Below are 22,378 nucleotides of genomic sequence, written 5' to 3'. Positions count from 1 at the left end.
AATACTTATCTGAATTGTGTATTATTTAATAACTACATTAAATTCAATAATAAGATCTTTCAGCAAGTTAGAGGAATTCCTATGGGAGCAAACAGTTCTACACAAATTTGTAACCTATTTCTTTTTACATTTGAATATAAATTCCAACTCAGTTTAAATAAAAATGAATTAAAGCTATTTGCTCATACTTTTAGATACATAGATGATATTATAACTTTCAATAATATTTCTACTTTTGAGAAATTCAAAATTTACCCAAATAGTTTAACACTTAATAAAACGAATACGAATCAAGATACTATTGAATTCCTAGACCTGCAAATTATTAAACACAGCAAAATTAAATTATTTGATAAAAGAAGGAATTTCCATTTTCCTACTATTAAACTAATTAATTAGAACTCTAATATCTCTAGAAAAGTAATAGAAAACACGTTTCATAGCCAAATTATCAGAATAAAAAATATATGTACTGAAATAGACGATTTAAAGGAAGAAATAATAAAGCTAATTAATGTACAAGTTGATAACCAAGTACCACCAAAATTTATTAATTTATACATTAAAAAGGCAGGCCTTGACTTTACTTTATAATTTTTTGGCTCTTTTGGATATGATAACATTACCTTAAACCTTAGCTGGAGGGTAATGAAGGATATAAAAGAGTAGAGAAATTATTGTAAATTTTTATTGTAAATATGTATATTTAATCAATACTGGATTCTTTCCTTTTACTAATAAAGGGCCAACTCTTTTCAAAAGTCTCAATTATAGCCCGAATTGAGTGAAGATTTTAATCTTCTTCTAATTTTCCATACTTTAGCCAGTATTTAGTTAAGTTTTGATATACCAATTGAAATCAAATTCATTAAACTTTTAATATTTTCTTTCATTAAATTAAGTTTTAATTAACTTCCTAAAGTAATTTTTGAGAAATTTCTGGAATTTTTTAGAGGTTTTTTAAGGACTCCTTTTCAAAAAATTTTGGGAAATTTTACTTTAAAACTTTAATATTAAAACATTTCAGTTTTCTTAATTACTTTAATTTTTTGCAATTTTCACACAAAAAAATTTTTCACTTAACAGCTTTTTTTTTTTTTTTTTTTTTTTTTTTTTTACAATTTTTACACATTTTTTCAACAGAACACACATTTCACATTACAAACAGTTTACATTTTATTCACAATACCACTTCACTTTATTTTCCTTCAAGCAAACTTACATCTCTTGATTGGCTCAGTTCTTAACTCCCTAAAAAATTGATAATTACTACCTTTAGGATTTTTAATTTTTAATTTAATTTAATTTAATTTTTAATATTAATGTTTACAAAAAAAAAATTTCTACTATAACAAAGATAGCAGCTTGACACTCAACTTTACCTACATAAGCGCCATCTATATAATTTGAAGAACACACTTACTTCTCTTTTACAACACTTTTGCAGACCCCAACACTCATATAGTAGGTAAGTTAGAATTAAAACTTACTATTTACTTGCTTTAAGTATTTTTTAAAATTTTAAAATAGTATTTTAGTATTTTCTAAATATGAAATTATATTTTTAAATATATATTTGTTTTTTAAAAATTGTGAATCAGTTCTTTTTGTTTCTTATTGGTTTATATGGATTATGTCTAGTTCTTTTTTAGTTTCTTTTTATTGATATGCATATTCGTGTAGGGGAGGTTTCTGTAGACAAGATTTTCTAAAATACATTGGTTTCTAGATTATTTTTTTATTATTTTTTATAAAAAATTATTTTTTTTTAAATTTAATTTTAAAAAAAAAAAGTTTAATTCTTGACTTTACTTGCTTGTTTCTCAAAAGACTTCATTAGTATTTTCCTTTTTGAACTTTAATTCTTAAATGTTAATTCTTAAATGTTAATTTCTAAGGGACCACTTTATTGGAATTACTTTTGGTTTTGAATTTTACCCTTGCCTGCATGAATGACGAAACACGAATTGAATGATTGGAGAGTTAGGTTTGGAGGCAACTTCCCCTTGATAAGTCTGTCTCCTGCCTACTCAACGGTCATTCACATATGCATTTTTTCAAAGAAATGTTTAATTTAATTTTAATTTATTAAATTAGTAAATTTATTTTCATGGATTGATTTTGCACTTGATTTGCTTATGCTTCTGAATTTAAATGATATTGTAGATTAGTTCGAGTATTAAATCTTTTATATGTTTGCACATTTTTTTAAAAATTATTTTGGCTTTTTTCTTTTTTTTAGGATTTAAATTTGCTTTTTTACTTTTATACGTATTTGTTAAAAATTAAATTTAAATTTGTTTAAATATATATATATATAAAAATCGGCGAGTAGCATTCATGTAATATCTATATGTACAGCGTGGCGCAAAAGCTCTGCAACACTTCGTGGAAGCATATATTTTGTGCATTTTGACATTTTAAAAATTAATTTAAATGCTAACGCTAATAAATAAAATGACACTTTAATTTTCTATAGAAATAAAAAGATTTTTGATATATAAAATAGGAATGTTATTCTAAATATTATATGTGAAAAATGAAAAGAATCTATAATACAAACATAGTGTTACGTATTTTATATTTAAATCGCTAATTTTAGTAGAATTATAATTAAAATTATTTTATTTCTCCGTTCACTACCACGCGTGAAAAATTTTAAGAGAAAGCTATTTCGGAAAAGTAAAAATACAGGAGCACGTGCATTTAACTTTCAATAAATGGATAGCTCTGTAATTTTTATTTAAATTGAATAAATGTAATTGTCTAGTATGTTAGTTGTAACCATAATTCCATCCTCTTATTGGTTTCCAGAAATCTGGAGAAGCAGAAAATGCTAGAACTATCTTGCGCGCCCGATTGAAAACTGTTTAAAGCCGGAGAGAGACATCTCAGCTCTGTTGTTTTAGTTAGTTGCTTAGTTACTGCTGTTGCGAGTTTGCTTCCGCTTGAAGTGAAATATCTGAATTAGCTTTCTCTTTGCATTGCGTTCTATTTAAAGATTTTAAGAGTTGAAGTATATAACCACTGATTATATTGCGTGAACACTTGTACGAATATCTCTGAGGAAAATTTCAGCGTTCCATTACATTTCTTTTGATAAGAATAATTTTTTTTTATCGGAGTTGTGCATTCAATCTATTACGAACCCGTACGCACGTAACAATATTCTTTCTAATTCTTGGAAACTGCAAATATTTTTTAAATTCCAAAGAAAATAATAAGGAAAAATTCGAAAATGTCAAACATCATTCAATGAATATGAAATATGTTTAAAGTTATATAGGTGACATTTAATTGAAAAAACTTCATGTTTAGTTGCTAATGCAAATCGCTTGTGCATAATACTCACATATTCAAAAAGTTCATTTACCACAATTACATAAAATCAGCATAAATTTGCAGCTTCGGTTAATTTTCCTTTATTACTTGGATTCCATTTCAGTATCATTTAAACATTTTCAGTTGGATTGAGATCCAGCAACTTTGCGGACTACAGCAAATTTGAATTGATTTAGAAGAAAACCAACTGTCTACTATTTGCGATCGATGGCATGATGCATTATCATTTTAAAATGTATAAAAAATGTTTTGAAATAATTAATAGTTGAAAGAAGTATTTTCCTTTCAAGCACATTATTGTTTGGGGCCACATTCGTTTTTCCTGTTCTACTGTAAAAAATGGTGCCCTTTCATTTGGCGCCAAATACCGACGTTGCTACTCGTTTTCTGATAACCCAGAATCGACACTATTTCCTCAACGTTAGGGCAAACATTTTACTGTAACGTGGCAATATTTTTCTTAAATTTAATCTGATTGGAACTTTAGTGGTTTAGTGTGCGAGGACTACGTAATTTGTAGTACATGCATCACATAATACAAATCACGTATTTCGAATTTTGACCGTATTCTGAATTACTGGAATTTTACTTGCCGTTAATTGACCTTTATTTTTATTTTGCTGACTGGTTCTAATTAATCGCTGTCTCGTCATTTCTACGAAGTATGTGTGGCAAGACAAATACTTAGGTTTTGTGTATGTGTGTGTGATTTACAACGTAAGGGTAAGAAAGTTGTGTATGAATGAAGTGTGTAATGTAACTTGTGTATGAATAATAATGTAACTTGTGTATGAATGAAGGTTTAATTAGTTCTCGGTATGAAGTCAAGTTTGTTCGAAAGGTATGTGTCTGATTAAGCTTAAGTATCAACCGAGCAGCTATGAGTGGTTTTGTCGCGAAAAAGGTGCTCGAAACTGGCGCATATGCCAACACTTTTGAGGGCATGTGGAGCCACATTAAGCATGATTTTTCCAAGCAAGGCCCTCAGCAGCCGTCGGATGACATTTTGTATTCTTACTTTGCGGAGTCATGTGGGGTCACCGATACGGGAAGCAGGAAAAGGAGGATCATTTCCGGGACTATAAGATTTGCATTATATATGTGCAGCAAATCATCGGACGATGACGATGAGACGTAGCCAAGAAACACACGAGGTAAGTACTTTTGTTATTTTTGTAACATAAAATTTCGGCGTTGTTTTGGTGACAGCTGTCTCGAAAACATTGCTTTTTGGCGCCATTCTTGGTGTTCTAAAAATTGCCAAAATTATCAAGAGGCACCCTATTGTAAACTTTTACCATTTTCCCTTCTACTCTGCAAAGTTAACTCACACCATATACTGAGACAGAGCTCTCCATTATAAATGCAGTAGAATGCTTTACTGCTGCTGTAGTTACCATATTGTTTAAATCTCTCTATCTATGATGGCAGCATAGAAGATCATCACGTCATAGATGGTGTCACAGATGATCACAGCGTTACTCTATGCGTCGTACAAACGTTACTCTATGCGTCTCACAGCGTCGTACAAAGTGGCTTCTTAATTGAATGTCAAAGAAAGTGCTATTTTATTACTCCAAACAACCTTATGGCACTGATCCACAATCCATTCTACATGAACACGTGTCCATTCTATTCTCTTAAGCCTCTATGTTTCATAAATGAAAGGTTTCTTCACAGGCTTATGAGCTTTTAAGCCATTTTAGTTCAATCTCCTGGAAACATTAACTAAACAGCTGATCTGCCACTTATGCGTCAGTTTTTCACAACTTTAAAAATGATTTTTTAAAGACAAACGAATAAGTCATTTTGTATAGTACTTTTCCTTGGCATTTTCTGTATATGCCGATCCTCCAGATTTCCTGTTAACTTTAAGTTATTAATGCACCCTCTAATATGAAAGATACAATACAATATTAATGCAAGATAATCACATCATTATGCAATATAATAATTTTAGCCCGCGTGCTTACTTTGTTTGTGAACTTCATTTTTTAAATTAACGTAAATGACGTTCAAAGTTCCAATACAAATTATCAGCATAAAAGACTTTAAAGAAATCAATAATCATTCCTTTACGAGCAGAATTCCGACATCAGATACAGTAATAGAATATTGAAAAAAAATAATTTTTCATTGGATAATTATGCTTTTTTTAAGCCATTCCTTCTTTTATAAATCTTCAACGATTTCTCTTATTTTAAAACTAATGTGTTTTGAAATCTGTTCAAAATTATCTTTAAAATGATGCATAATTTTAAATTTAGGACTTAATTAAAAAATATGATTGTAGTATATGCTCAGAATACATGTTTTTAAGAGGTGGTCGAAATTTTTTTTACCAAGCTGTATTTTATTCTTTATCAAATTTGCTGCTCCTGACTGTTGTCACGCAGGGTCCGGCAAATCGACCTCCCGTTGTTCGAGATTTGCAAGAACTACCCGTTCTCCTTTCTCCTAATAAACTTAAAATAAAATAACTTTACATATAAAATTCTAAAGCGTCATATTTATTTTCAAAATCCGTAGAACTACAAGAAACTACAACGAAAATCAGATGGTTGCCATTCTTACATTGACAAACTATGAAAAGAAAAATAACAACTGAGGCTGGGTTCTAAGAATACTCCCACCTTTTGATTGATGACATATACATAATCAATCAAAACAAAATATAATAAAAAATACCGTCCACACAAATATTAAGGCTAAATAATAAACAAAAGAAAAATTAAGTTCTTAAATTTCTACTCTAAAATAACTCAAGTAGTGTTCAAGTTAGAAATCTAGATGGAATTTTAATTTGTCGTCCACTAGGGTCACGACAGTCTTAATGTCCTTTGATAAATCTGCAGCTGAATTATTCTTTGGTAATTCTGAGACTAAACTGTCTTCCCCCTGCGTCTCAGTTTCATTTGCCTCATCTGACTCCAAAGATGAAGGTATTTCGAGAGGGAATATTCTCTGTATTGGTCGAACTAATTCTCCAGACATGGTTTTGACACGAACTACTCGAATGTTGCCGTCTTTTCCGGGATATAATTCAATTACTTTTGCTAGAGACCACAACACCTTGTGTTTGTCATCACATTCTATAAGAACTATATCACTGATTTTTATCTGTTGAGAAATCGGCACTGTAGATGGACGTTGCACTAGCAGGCCGAGATATTCATTTCTAAATCTCTTTCTCAAGAGCTCTCGTAAATTCTGTAAATGTCTCAGTCTCTTTTGAAATCAACTTTATCAAGATGATCCAAGTCAGGAACTCCAAAGACTGGAATTTCACCTAAAAACAAGGACGGTGTCAAAGGGATGAGATTCGCAGAGTCCTCTGAGACATAAGTGAGTGGTCTGGCGTTCACAGTTGCTTCGCAGTCGCACAGCACACTCATCAATTCTTCATAATTCAGACATGACTGGCCTAGGACTCGAGGCAAAAGCTTCTTAATCATTTGAACAAGTCGTTCCCAAAAGCCACCCCACCATGGTGCTGCGGGTGGACTGAACTTCCAGTCGATCTTGTTTGTGGAGGCTTCTATCTCAATGGTATTCCAATTAATCGATCTCAAGAGATTATTGGATCCGACAAAATTGATTTCCTTATCGCTATAAATTATCGATGGCCTCCCTCTACGAGCAATAAATCTTCTAAGACCAAGTAAAAATCCTTGAGTTGAAAGGGACAAAATCAGTTCCAAATGGACCGCCCTGAAAACAGCACACGTGAAAAGTAAAATCCAAGCTTTTCTTTTATCCTTCAAAATTAATGGGCCAGCTAAATCAACGCCGACAATCTCGAAAACACGAGCCTCTCTAACTCTGTTTTCTGGTAGAGTAGCAGGCACAGTCTGTAGTCGTTTACCTCCATGTCTCCTGCACCTGACACATGCATATAAAGCTTTTCGAATCGTAGCTCTACTTTTCAGGATCCAAAACGTCTCTCTAAGTGTTGACATCAGTACGTGAATTCCTGCATGAGACATAGAGAGATGTTTATCAATTATCAATTTCTCCACAATCTTATTCTACGGAAGTAACATCGGATAAATAAAATTTTCATAGTCTTTCTTTTCAGTCAACCTAGACCTCACACGTAAAATGCCTTCGTCATCTTTGAACACACTTATTGACTTCAGCTTCTTAATATCATCAGATGAAAAAGAATCATGTTGAATAATCTTCACGATAGATTTCTCAGCCCTTATCAATTCATAAACTTTTAACTCTCCTGATTCTCTTTCCTCTTTCGGGTATTTCCCATGAATCTGTGTATCCACCCAATCATTCTAAGTATTTTCTTATACTTTGAAAAATAGCCAAAGAATTGTGAAAACATATCGCTCACATTGCTTAACGAAACTATAACTGCTTTACGTTTTTCAGTATTAACCTCTTCTTTATTATCGATTGGGATAGAACGAGGCCATTCTTCTTCCGGCAGTGCCAACCAAGGTGGGCCTTCCCACCATCTTGATTCAATGAGTTTCTTCACAGAGCATCCTTTTGATGGCATATCGGCTGGGTTTTCCGCATCTGGTACATGATGCCAATTTTCACGATCCGATAGGATTCTAATTTCTGAAACTCTGTTATTCACAAAAGTGCTCCAAACTTCTACGTTCTTTATCCAGAACAGTGCTGTTGACGAATCGGTCCAGTAATATTCCTTTGAAATTTCGACCTTAAGGTTCTTCTTGACAAATGATGCTAATCGCACCCCAATAAGACAAACAAGCAATTTAGTCGTGGTATACTTATTTTTTTCAAGGGAGCCACTCGTGCTTTGGCTTGCACTAGGGTCACTTTGACTACTTTATTTTGACTTCTCAAATATACTGCACTTGCATAAGATCCCTGTGAAGCATCGGCAAACGTATGCAAACTAAAAGATTGTCCTTCTGTCAATGAAAGTAGTCTGGGAATCTTCACAGTGGATAATAAGGGTAATTCTTTGACCCACTTCAAGAATTTTCTTTTAATATCTTCAGGTAGCTCTGCATCCCAGCTCAATTTAGTTTCCCAGCTCTTTTGCAAGTATAACTTTGGAAGGAGAGTAAAAAGGCATGTGAAACCTATTAGGTCAAAAACGTTCTGTAGAATTGATAGTACGTTTCGTCTTGTCACTGAGAGATCAGTCAAGTTGATATTAGGGATGTCACAAAACAAAGAATCTTCATATTTATCCCACAGAAGACCAAGTACTTTCAATGGTTCGCTCATTGTAGATTTTCCACTGTTCAGTTCTGTTTGCTCCCACCCTCTTAAGTCAAACACTTAAGTTAGCACTTCCCATTAACTGAGTTGATTTTGCAATAAAGTATTCTGCTTCTTCATTCGAATTCACTGAAGTGACACAGTTGTCAACATAGAAGGAATTTTTCAATTTTGTAGCCACTTCCTTCAAAGAAGGTTCACATTGGTCTAAATGAGAGTTGATCACTGCTCCTAAAAGAAACGGACTGCATTTTAGTCCGAAGACTACTCTGCAATGGCGAAATTTTCTTATTTCCTTTTGTTCCGAGTTTTTCCACCATAGGAATCTTAGGAAATCACGATCAGATCTTTGAACAGATATTTGAAGAAAAGCTCTTTTAGTATCTGAGATAATCCCTATTTTTCCTTGCCTAAATTTAAGAAGCAATCATCTTTGAAGATCGGTCTGTGGGGAAGATAATGATTGTTAACTCGTTCCTCTTCTTCTGTTACTTCTTCTATTACTCCAGATTCGAGCCATTCTTCGAACACTGCATTGTATGTTTCAAATTTATCTTTCAACATGAGCTTCTTTGTTGTGGAAATCAATCGCTTTTCAGCAACTTCTCTGTTACTTGGTAAAGCTTCTTTATCGTTGATCCAAGGTAAATTGACTTCATAGCGATCATCCACCCTCTTCAGAGTCTTGTGAAAGTGATCCCACACTGCTTCTTCTAACTCTGAGTCAGTTTTACTTTCTTTGGCATCTGTAATTCCCAGTGCTTCTAGCTTCCACAAGTTTTCGATGTCACTGCTGTGAGTCAACATCGACGTTACGGTTGAAGACATGGACAAGGAGTTTCTTTCTGAAACGTTATCTTTTATCTTTCCCATGATTGTCCATCCAAGTAGTGATTCCACAGCAGTCAGAACAATTTCTAATTTCTGAATTCTTCCGGTTAACAGAACACCTGCGACGTCAGCTCCAATAAGAACTTCTATTTTATAATCCTTTTTTCCTACATCAGATGCATGGATAGTCTTCTGTCTTAGTTCTTCTATCCATGGTCCAGGCTGTAAACTGACTACTGGTCCACAAATATTCAACTGTTCCAACAAGATTAGTCGTCTAGAAAAATCACCTCTTAGGCTTCTAACGTTTACTTCATAGCGTTTGTGAATTTCTCTCTCTCTCTCTTTTTTTTTTTTTTTTTCTTTTTTTTTTAATTTCCTCCAAAAAGTGCATGGATTAAAGATTCAGATCCAATTGCGTGGCACCCTATGTCTACAGCAGTCTCATTTAATATGTATGAACGTTGCGATCCTGTATCGATAAGTGCCCTTACTGTCTTCCGCTTTCTTTTTTTGCGTCTATATTAATTAATAGTGTTTGAAGAAACACTTCATCTAGGAAATTAGCGCTCGCAAGTGATACGTTTTGTGTTTCCTCTTCTTTATTCTTTTCAACACCATTGCTCTTTTGATTGGTGGGCAAATTCGGACACATGACACCCAATGTCTTTTCGAGCATATAAAACATCGTACATTTGTCTTGCATTGCTTGGCCCTGTGTCCAATTTTGAGGCAGAAGAAGCAACCCTTCTTTTTCTTAATTTCATCATTCATTTGACTCAGAGGCATCTTCTGAGCAACAAAGCAATCTCGACTTTCATGAATTTTTTCACAAAATATGCAAGAATTCTTCTCACTATAATTGGTTGCTTTATTTTGGCCTGAGAATAAATCATTTGCTATACGCACGAAATGTTCACTCTGGTACTTTTTTTCTTTTCTACTCGTACTTTCTTTCTTGGCACCCGACTCAATTAATTTAAATCCAGCTTTTGCCAAAGAAATTCTCTGCTCTCCTTCCACTGCATTCTTTAAAAACAATAATAATTGTTTCAATTTCTCAGAGTGAGAATTTTCTGCTGTAATTATTGATGCATAATTTATAATCCAAACTCGTAAAATTTCCTCGGGAATGTAAGATTCCACAAGTGGAAACAGCATTGCAGCGTATTTATCGCTTGTCATTCCTATTGACTCCAACGAACGTAAATACGACTCTAACTTGTCATACAATTCTGATATACTGCATTTTCTCTTTTGATCAGTGACATTTTTAATAATCAAACCTAATAATTCCCGAATATAGAATTCTACCAACAATTCTTCCCTGCCAAACCTATTTTTTAAGCTTTCTATAACTTTTTCATAATTTTCGGCAGTTGCAGGGGAGCTGTTTACAATATCCTGTGGTCTCGTACCGGGTACGGTCGCTTGAACGAGATAATGCATCTTATCCTCGTTTTGAATTTCTTTATCTTCATGTATTCGCCAAAATTGTTTCCAAAACGGTAACCAATCTTTAATTTCGCCACCGAATTGTTTTAACTCTATTTTAGGTAATTTCAGTTTCCGTTTGTTCGAATTCGGCGGAATACTGCTAGTAGATTGTATCATTTGGCGATTGAAGAATAATTCCGTTTTTACTCGTATTAAATCTAATTTTTCTTTGTATTCTTCAACTTTCGCCCATTCATTTTCAAACTGATCATTTGAAGAAAATTCTGAATTTAATATTTGAGTATCAAATGCATTAAGTTCAACAGATAAACGTTCTAGAGTAACAAGTTTCATTTTTATAAATTCTTGATCAGGAATTTCCTTTTCTAATTCCTGCAAAATTGCATTAATTGTTCTCGTAAAAGACGCTCTGACAGGTTTTCGTTTCTCAATTAACGATTCCATTTCAATAAAAATAAATTCACTAAAGTCAAATAGAATTAAATTCGATAAAACCATAAAATTACCTTGACTTGTTTTACCGATCACTTCCGTCGTCACCAAAATTGTTCGAGATTTGCAAGAACTCCACGTTCTCCTTTCTCCTAATAAACTTAAAATAAAAACTTTACATATAAAATTCTAAAGAGTCATATTTATTTTCAAAATCCGTAGAACTACAAGAAACTACAACGAAAATCAGATGGTTGCCATTCTTACAGTGACAAACTATGAAAAGAAAAATAACAACTGAGGCTGGGTTCTAACACCCGTATTTATTTTTTAAAAAAAAAAGCAGTTACAAACAAACAAACAAAGCAAGGGTACTTACGTACTATCGCTACCATCTTGGCACAATTCGGGGATTTTTTACGGATGAAAATATAAAAGTTACTTAGCATATGCAAGTTGGTGGTTTTCGGCCTTCGTTTTTAGAAAGATTCCCAAACTATCGATGTTTATAAGTTGGTAAACAATATCAAGATAGGAATAGCAATTTGAAATACAAACTTGAATTATTAAGTAAGGATTATGAAATACATTAAAAAAATGAAACATTTACATTCGTATTCGAATCTTTCTGTATTTTTTACGTTATTTTTCTCCCGAAGTGCACAGCGATCAGTTTTCACTTAAAAAAAACATCAGAGAATTGCGGACACTCGGCTTCATGCAAACTTCAGCAACAGCAGCTGTCGCCATGCTCTTCCTGGCTGTTGTAATGATCTGGAATACCTAGACTTTCTCCAGTTCTCCCATGTTTAGAGAAAAAATAATTTTCCCAAAATATGGACTCCTATATTCTGCCGAGCAATACTCATGCATTGACTATATATATAGATGATTTTCTAATGGAAACTGTTTACATGCGTTCACTTTACATGGGGGAAAAACTACGAAAACATCATGCAGCCGGCCCGTTTGCCGAAACCCGATCTCAGGGGGAATTTTCAGTATTCGGTATTTTTTCAGTATTTTTATCAATTCTTCCGCTAGTTGGAGCTAGAGATTAGAGTATTATCAGCTGTTGCAAAGTTAAGTTGTCCGTAATGACCATCAGAATTTTTTAGTTCGTTAAAGCTCAAGTAAAGTCTAAATAAATGTCAGGTGCAAATTTTTAATTCTTAGGCACACATGACTTAAAAGTCATGTTATACATTTAACACCACAATATTCAGTGCGATCTTGATGCATGGGCACTGTGGACAATGCTTGGAAGCCCAGCGAGCAACGTTCTAAGGACAATATTTTGGCAAATTTATTGCTTCTTCTGAAAGAGTTGATGTGAGGTTTTTAGAATACTACAAAAGCCATGAGACCTAAGAAAATGTTACGATACCCCTGGCAACATATTGTTTACAGTTATGAAGCTATAGATTTTTTGATTCGGAGTCTACTGCCATTACTGTAAAATAAAAATAGAGTTTATCTTTCGATTTTGCCAACAGATGACGCCACTAACTTTTTCCAAACGTGTGCATATCAAAATAAAAATTAACACACCAACTACTCGAAATATCTGTATACTATTAAGGCAGACCTTGATTATTTCGGTCATAAAACTCGCACCTGAAACCCTAGCCTTTACGAGTTCCTAAAATCATGCGGCAGATGGTGACTAGACAAAAGCCCACTGGACGAAAGCGCACGAGACAAAAGCCCACAAAAAAGACCCCACTGGGATAATTGCCCAAGCGACTAATACCCACACCGATGAAAGGGCACATTGATAAAAGCCCACACTGATAAAAGCCCACGTTGATAAAAACCCACGTAGATATAAGCCCACGCTGATAAAAGCCCACATAATCAAAAGGGACTCATGCTTTTTTAATTATTTTTATATATTTATAATTTTAATTATAATAAATGGAGTATTCAGATCTGAATTCTAATGTCTCAAATATGTCTGTTTGTTATTTTATCACTACTTTGTTTAATTTATTAGGTTGAAAGCAAACTTTCTGCTCTCGGATTAAGTCATTAGCTATAAAGTTTCGATCATAAATCTGAAATTGCATTTTATTATTTATTTACTTATTTAACTTTGGTATGTGTATGTGAAAATGAAAAATATCATTGTGGAGTTTCTCACATGCTGTTTTTAAGGTAATGTGGCTGAGATTAAGTATAATTATGTTTCATTATTAAAACTATTAACTTTTTAATTAAAAACACTTGAATTTTATTTTATTACTTTTTCCTTTAGTTCCTTTTTAGTTTAGGAATATTAAAAGAGAATTAAAATTACTATTAAAGAATATAAAAGCACAATGCAAACTTTGCTAAGGGATATTTTATTCTTTACTTTAGACTCAGCTTATTATCAAAGTTTAAATATACTTCTCATTGAAAGCTGTTTTCAATGTAACAATTATAATTTGGCGATTTTCTAGAGATATTTTCTTTTAGATTTCTGAATAAATTAAAACTGTCAGCTGACACCCTGTCAGAAAATGAATTCCAAATGTAACCTTTTAATCTTTCAACTACAACAATTTGGAATAGTGTTTTTAATTTTCATTTTATTTATTTATTTATTTTGGGGGCATGGAACAACTCTTAGAAGTCAACATATCTACAAATTTAAGTACAAATCACCTCAAAGTATAGTAATAAATATGTAGCATTTTATTAGAGATTGTGAAGATGGCAGAGAACAATGCATATAATAACTTAATAAAATTTTGTAAAAACATAAATATATATTTATAGTCATCAGGTCCAAAGTTCATCGTTTTTAGATTCTAAGTATACATATTATATAAATTCATCATTCATTAATAGCATTATGTTTAGTAATAGAAAAACAGTATTAATGTTTCAAATTGTAATTTTTTAATAATTTGTCTTGCATTTGCTGTATATTTGTTCAAGACGTATGGATATGAGTTATATAACATGGAAAATACACAGAAAGCAGCAAATCTTATATGACAGCTAATTGTGAAAGAAAAATTACAGTGCTTTTAATTACAGTTATAGTGCTTTAAGTCTCCTTATTGTAAATAGCAGTTTTCTAATCGACATTAGATTAAATTAATTCCATTATCCATTAGAAAATAACTATAGTAAATTATATCTATTGAGGACATTTCTAAGAAGTCGCCTTTTGAAAGAGACCTGCATTTTTTGTGAACATAAACGAAAATTGCCAGCGAATATCACATTTCTAAGACCACCATATCTACAACCAAAATCCTTTAAAACCGTGAACCGAATAATTGTTACATTCAAAGCAGCTTTCAATGAGAAATATGTTGAAACTTTGATAATAAGCTCAGTCTAAAGTAAAGAATAAAATATCTCTTAGCCAAGTTTTCATTGTGCTTAACTGTTTTAATATTCCTAAACTAAAAAGGAACTAAAGGAAAAACTAAAAAGAAATAAAATAAAATTCAGGTGTTTTTAATTAAAAAGTTAATAGTTTTAATAATGAAACATAATTATACTTAATCTCAGCCATATTACCTTAAAAATAGCATGTGAGAAACTCCATAATGATATTTTTCATTTTCACATACACATACCAAAGTTTAATAAGTAAATAAGTAATAAAATGCAATTTCAGATTTATCATCGAAACGTTATAATTAATCACTTAACCAGAGAGTAGAAAGTTTGCTTTTAACCTAATAAATTAAACAAATAAAGTAGTGATGAAATATACAAATAGACATTTTTGAGACATTAGAATTCAGATCTGAATACTCCATTTATTATAATTAAAATTATATATATATAAAAAGAATTAAAAAAGCATAAATCTCTTTTGATTATGTGCGCTTTTAATCAGTGTGGGCTTTTATCAGTATGGGCTTATATCTATGTGAGCTTTTATCAACGTGGGCTTTTATCAGTATGGGCTTATATCTATTGATCTTTTATCAACGTGGGCTTTCATCAATGTGCGCTTTCATCGCTGTGGGTATTTGTCGCGTGAGCAATTATCATAGTGGGCTTTTGTCGCGTGAGCAATTATCATAGTGGGCTTTTGTCTGGGAACCGCGGCAGATATACAGTAATATATAATTCAGGACTAGAAATTCCATTAACTAACAGTTTTTTAACGTGTACTGCTGATGATATTTTATCATAACGAAAAAAACGAATGTCAATTAAAAAAAAACTTTTATTCCATGTAAAGTAACTAATATTCAGAAATGTGAAAAATTTGTCCTTTTTCCTCATTGAAAACTACAGTAGAGGATGCCAAAGGAAGCTTAGAAAGACTGTTAAGTTTGGAACTCTATTTATCGACTGTTAATCGCGATTCGTAATCAAAATTTAGCTGAATTTCCGAATAAGTTCCTTTCATACTCAACCAACATTTTTGTTACTGAACTATAAGTAGTTGAATATCGTAAAATTAGTGAGTAAAATTACAGCCCGTCTTGAAAACCATAATGATTCACTTTTACAAGGCGTGATCAGAAATCAAATTTTGATGGTGTAGTTGACGAAAGTCAAAAAGAAACTAACTTACTGCGGAATTTGAGATTTGGTTGAACTCATCTTTTCATTAACCGCTAATGTGGGGGCAGAATCCGGAAAACCTGTCATCTTACTTGGTTGAGCTTCGGCAAGTAGATCGGAGTAATAAGAAAATCTGCCAGATTCAGGACTAGAATACTTGTCCTCGTAAATATCCTCACAGTAATCCTCTTTGCCAGCATTCCTTCTCATATGCATCTTCAATTCTTCTGTGATTTTTGCAGAAAAGGAGAGAAGATCTTGGCCTTCTGTTAAATCGCTTTCTGAATCTAATGAAGAACAGTCGGAAGCATCAGAATTAGACTGCTCTGAAGTTGAGGAAATCATTGGAGTCAGAGTTACACTTCAGCTTTTTGATACACCAAGAAATAGTGATAACTTTTCTAAAGAAAAAAATAAAGAAAAAAATTCAAATCGGATTAAAATCTTTTTTCAGTAAATTCACCATAGTGATACTGTAATCATTCTATGATCTACAAAATAAATTTTTGCAGTTTTCCAAATTATAACCACCGTTAAATAATGAAATTGAAATTAATTTCAATCTGAGATGAACATGTAACATACATATAAAAAGGTACTTTTCGATTAGTCGAGAACAAACGGAAAGTCGCCAAATAATTTAGACCTGCGCTAACTTGCGTACAAATCTGACGGGAATTCTGTCCCTTCCAGTATTCATTTAAAACAACCAACATCTATTTTTACTATTTCGCAAATCTGTTTTTTTTTTTTTTTTTTTTTTTTTTTTTTTTCAAAAAAGAGGGATATTGGCAACAAATTCAACACGTAATCAACATCATGAAATGAAAGTTTATTTTTCTGACGGAATTAGATGGAGTAGCAATGTTTCTACCTGCCGCAGCAAGAAGAGCATTCGTAAAGACACGTGGTTCGAAACGTCCAGATTAAGTTTTCGGACATCTTTAAAATTTATTTACGCTTGGAGTGAAGAAATGACATCAGTCAAATGGTGTAAAAAACAAGTGGAGATGAATCATTCGACAATTGTAAGTTGGAACAATTACTTGCGAGAAATTTATGTAGAAATATTAGTAAAACGTGAGCAATAATAATAATTTTAAAAAAATGATGGTGCTGAAATGATTGTTGAAATCAACGAAAGCTTGTTTACCAAACGAAAGAGCAATATTGGTCGAATTCTTCCGGAACAGTGGATATTTGGTGGTATTTGGCGCCAAACCGATGAATACTTCCTACTTAAGGTTCCAAAGCGTTCTCTACCGCTACTCTTAGACTCGATAAAAAACCATTACAAAGAAGGATCTATTGTTTATTCCGATTCTTGAAAAAGTTACTGCACTAAAATCGAAGAAGCGGGTCTACAGCATTTCAGAGTTTTGTGGACCCCGACACTGCTGTAAATACGAAAAAAAATCGAACGACTGGGGCAGTGCCATATGGAGAAATAAAAAACATCGGGGCACTGCCCGTCAGCCCATTGAGTCATACCTCGGCCAATTTATGTGAAGAAGGGGAGCAAAGGAGAAGTATTTGAGGAAATTCTCAAGGACATTTGCAAATTTTGGAAGAATGGAATAATTAAATAAATATAAAATTTCTTCATTGTGTATTCATGAAAATAAAAACTTTTTCTCTGTATATTGATGAATGTTTTTGGCTTTGTTTTAGGTACCGGCGATTTTTTTTTCTGGTCATTTGTGTACGTAGTCCTAAAATGCCACACACACACACACACACACACACACACACACACAAAAAAAAAAAAAAAAAAAAAAAAAAAAAAAAAAAAAAAGTGGCGGGATTTTCTCCTGCCTAACAAAAAGATATAAAACAAATATAAACTTGGCATAGAAAGTAAGGCTAAGCAAAGGTCTACAAGTGTCTTGTTATATCAAAACTGTTAATCCTTTGCTGTTCCATGTGTCGTTCAGCTGTTGCTCTGTTTCGTCACAAGGCTGGATATGATTGTTTTGATGCCCATTTATATTGTTGCGTGCGTACGGGTTCGTTATGAAATGAATGCACAAGTCCGATGAAAAATGAACAAAAATTTATTATTATCACAACAAAAATGCTTAAATATTCTCAAATTATCATGCAGTATTACAATATCTCACAGTAGTTATCTTTTAACTACTCAAATGTCCAATAGAACGTAATTCAAAACAGCTAAAGAACGCTAATCCGCGAATTCGCTACAATCAACAAGAACAGTTTTCTAAACAACAACAAACTAAGCAACTACTACGAACTGAGATGGTTTCTTCCTTTTATAAGATTTTAAAAATCACGCGCTAGAATTTTCTGGTACTTTCTCGAAATCAAAAAGACATATTTATTTATTTAATGCACGCGCTCTTGTATTTTCAATTTTCCGGCTTAGCTTTCTTTTAATATTCGTCACGCGCTGCACTGCGCGAGAAATAAAACCATTTAATTTATAATTGAACTAACATTATCTTTTTAAATACCAAATTCGTAACACTACCCCCTTCCCAAGGACTGCACGTCCCGGGCAGTACAATCCCTGGACAGGAAGCCAAACTTACAACTGTGGCGTAAATGCATTAATAAGCATTACATTACAATAATAAACAACATGAAAAATAAATGCAATAAATAAAACAAATCAAATGCTATCAAATACAAATCAAATACTAAAAAGACCATGGTCTTATACTATTTACAATTATTTACATTACGTACTATGGCCATAGTAATGAGCTAACCTGTCGTAATGAACGACTTTAGGTTTAGAGTTCGAAGACTTACGAATCCGAACCACGACGTCATTCAGCCTGTTTAGGACTGTGTACGGGCCATCCCAAGGTGACTGTAATTTCGGGCAAAGACCTTTCCGTCGGGTCGGATTCCACAACCACACCTTGTCTCCTTCGTGGAATTGATGTTCAGTAGCTCTTGTGTAGTATCGGGTCTTCACTTTCTCCGTCGCCAAGTTGACTCGCTTTCGTGCGGAACGGTGCATCACTTCAAAACGGGCCTTGACATCTTGGATGTGTTCCTCAGGCGATGAAGGTGCATCCGTAAGGCGATGAAGGTGCATCCGTAAGGCGATGAAACAGGCGGTCACAAGGCAGACGAAGGTCTCGACCGAAAAGCATCTGGGATGGAGAATAGCTGGTAGTCAGTCTGGTGTTTCTTTTCGACCCTAACATGATTTCGGCAGTTTCTCGAGCTGGTTCTTTCGGACAAAGCGTCGGCATTTCCAGGTGAGGATCCCTTCTTAGTATGGATAGTCGTGTCTTCAGATCCTGAAAGCAGTTTGTTGTTTTTCAAGTCTAAGGAAAAATTGTATTTCCTTAAAAAGTCCAATCCGAGTATGCATGGATCTGTAATATCCGCCACATGTGATGGTAGGCATCACTTCCAAATGTGATTTTGCACGTTTAACTTCCCAGCTATGTCGATCTTGTCACCAGACGCAGCTGAAGGGTAACACAAGATGGTGTCCAAATAAGTTTATCTTTAAACTGTTCAGCTACATCTTTCCTAATGATGGTAACATTAGCTCCTGTGTCAATGATCATATTGCAAGGAAATCCATCGATATTTCCATAGATGGACAGTCCGTTACTGTTGCCACTCACTCTAGAAAACTTGAGTGCTCTAAAACAAGGTTTTTCATTATCTAGCAACCTCCGTTCCTCGATATGGCCATTCATTTGTTTCCTGCGTCGTTGCTGAGAAATGGTCTCAATGTTCGTACCCTGGGGTATTCTGCAATTCTTTCGTACGTGGCTTTCAGCTCCACAGTTCCAGCACTTTGGTTTCTTGTCAATTCTTTTCCTTCCCATGGCATTTAATTGTCTGTTTAAATCGTATGCCTTATTTCCATGGTCTGGAGTGTTCTGCAGTTCTTCCGTAGGTGGCCTTCAACACAGCAGTTCCAGCACTTTAGGGTCGGTTTCTTTTCACCACTATTCCGTCTCAAGGCATTCACTGGTCTTGTCAACTCATCCGTTGTATTATCTGTAACCTGGGGTGTTCTGCAATGCCGTCGTAGGTGACCTTCCGAACCACATTTCCAGCACCTTAGAGCCACTTTGTACTCACTCCTACTCCGTATCAAATCGTCGACTTGTCTGGATAAATCATCTAAACGAGCCATCAATTGATCCGCTGGCTCGTGGACTCGCACAGCTCTGACTTGGTAGCGATCTCTACGAGTGGCTTGATGGACTACCTCGAATTTCATGGCGTACACTACAGCGATTTTTAAATCTTTTACATCCGCCATTCGTAGAGCTTTCTGTATTTCAGTATCCCGGATGCCGTCGATAAAGTATTGCAAGGAGAGGATTTCCCTTGTTTCTGTCGGGCATTCCGAAAAAGCGAGATGGGATAGCCTTTCAACATCCGTGGCGAGCTCCTGAAGTATTTCGGTAGGCTTCTGTTGACGAGATTTTAATTGGAGCCTGCTGTAGTCTTTTAAACACTTCTACCCAAAGCGCAGCTCCAAGGCGCCGGACAGAGCTTCGAAATCTAACCTTTGATTTTCGGGAAGCGTCTGCAGGATATCCGCTGTGTCTGCTCTCAGAGAAGCGGCGAGATGACAGGACTTAGCTTGGGAATCCCATCCATTCGCTTCCGCAACGATAGAAAACTGGGTCTTATACACTTGCCAGGATGTCTTCCCATCATATGTGGATAGATTCAGAGATGGACGAGCAAGCATCGGTAAGAATTTAAAATCATCGCTCTTGCTCCCTGCCATCGCTACGAATTTCTTTAAAGTTCCCATTTCTTTGGCAACTGCAGAAACTCTCTCATCAATTTGTTGTTCGATTTGGTGTTGGACGGCACAAACTCTTCCTTCAATTCGTTCCTCCACAGCAGAAACTCTCCCTTCTATTTGTTCTTTGACGGAGGAGACTCTTTCTGCAATTTCTCCAACCTTACTTTCGACCGACTCTATTCTACCTTCTATAGCCTCGAATTTGTTTTCTATTACGCAGGTAATTTCTCTTTTCATTTCCTCTTGACCTGCTTTCATCTCCTCTCTAACAGATTCCATCTCGTCTTTAACGGATTTCATCTCCTCTTTGACGAATTCCCGCTTTCATTTCTTCCTGTCCCGCTTTCATTTTTTCTATCCCGCTTCAATCTTTTCCTGATTAGATTCATCGCTTATTTCATTTCTTCTTTAAATGATGCAAACGCTGATATCAACTGCCTTAATTGCTCTTCCATCGCTCTTGTTATTGGCATTCAAATCCCACTTCTGACACCAAAAATTGTTGCGTGCGTTCGGGTTCGTTAGGAAATGAATGCACAAGTCCGATGAAAAATGAACAAAAATTTATTATTATCACAACAAAAATGCTTAAATTTTCTCAAATTATCATGCAGTATTACAATATCTCACAGTAGTTATCTTTTAACTACTCAAATGTCCAATAGAACGTAATTCAAAACAGCTAAAGAAAGCTAATCCGCGAATTCGCTACAGTCAACAAGAGCAGTTTTCTTAACAACAAGAAACTAAGCAACTCCTACAAACTGAGATGTTTTCCTCCTTTTACAAGATTTTAAAATCACGCGCTAGAATTTTCCAGTACTTTCTCGAAATCAAAAAGAGATATTTATTTATTTAATGCACGCGCTCTTGTATTTTCAATTTTCCGGCTTAGCTTTCTTTTAATATTCGTCACGCGCTGCTCTGCGCGAGAAATAAAACCATTTAATTTATAATTGAACTAACATTATCTTTTTAAATACCAAATTCGTAACAATATCATAGAAACTCAGAAATTTACTTCATTTTTCTTTTATAATTAAGAGCAAGCCATGAACGATAAGTTTAGCACATATCTTGCTCTTGGTAGTTTTAATATATTTTTTTCTTTTTTTCTTCAAAGGAAATAAAAAGAATAATGGAGTCGATAAAGTCGTAATAACACCAGTCGATAAAGACAAGATATTAGTGAACTTTCAATTTTCAGCCTTTCATGCTATGCTGCAATTTTTCTAGATACATTTCATTTGGACACTCATAACGCATTATTTGTTCTAATTATGCTATGGGAGCGTAATATAGAAAAGAAATTTTTGAATACTTCAAAGAGATGCTCACTCTTGTTCTGGCAAAATATGAAATACTGTCACATCGGGAGAAATATTTGTTGCAAGCCTCATGCGCAATTAATCCAATGAAATAAATGCACACGCATGTCTTGAATATTTAAGTCTTTTCTACATTAAATACTACACGAGTCTTCAAGTGACGTTCTTTTACAGTGCACTACAGTTTGGCTTTGCCATGTTAAACAGTTCAGTCTTGAATTATTTTACCTTACATACTGGACATATTAATATTAATTTACATACTAATTTTTAAACTCGTATGTCTTCTAGGGGACTTCTAGTAGGTCTTTAAGGGTTTCTAGTGCTAAACCGCATCTGCACCCCAAGGTCAGATAACAACTTATATTTTATCTCTCTATATATAAAGTTCGAGCCTATTCGGAAAAGGAATCCTGATTATCCTATCTGAGGAAAAAGTGGTGAGGTAAAGATTAGAGGAGAAAATGTTAAAGTAAACAAAAGCGTC

At 33.9% G+C, this 22,378-nt stretch overlaps 1 protein-coding gene across 1 annotated transcript in view; it reads right to left on the bottom strand.

Moving 5' to 3' along the window:
* Positions 1–22,378, bottom strand: part of LOC118202733 (uncharacterized) — a 44,302-nt gene that overhangs the window by 2,937 nt on the left and 18,987 nt on the right. Inside the window, exon 2 of the mRNA XM_085818910.1 lies at positions 15,815–16,205. Within this exon, the coding sequence (XP_085675036.1) occupies positions 15,815–16,149 (335 nt within the window). The 5' untranslated portion in view covers positions 16,150–16,205. The remainder of the gene's footprint in view (positions 1–15,814; positions 16,206–22,378) is intronic.

The sequence above is a fragment of the Stegodyphus dumicola genome, chromosome 6 (assembly GCF_044657685.1).
Source record: "Stegodyphus dumicola isolate Sdum_Otavi_A_Nest chromosome 6, ASM4465768v1".
NCBI classification, from domain to species: Eukaryota; Metazoa; Arthropoda; class Arachnida; order Araneae; family Eresidae; genus Stegodyphus; species Stegodyphus dumicola.
The sequence above is the reverse complement of the archived record's forward strand: the minus strand, read 5'-3'. Positions and strand labels throughout refer to the sequence as shown.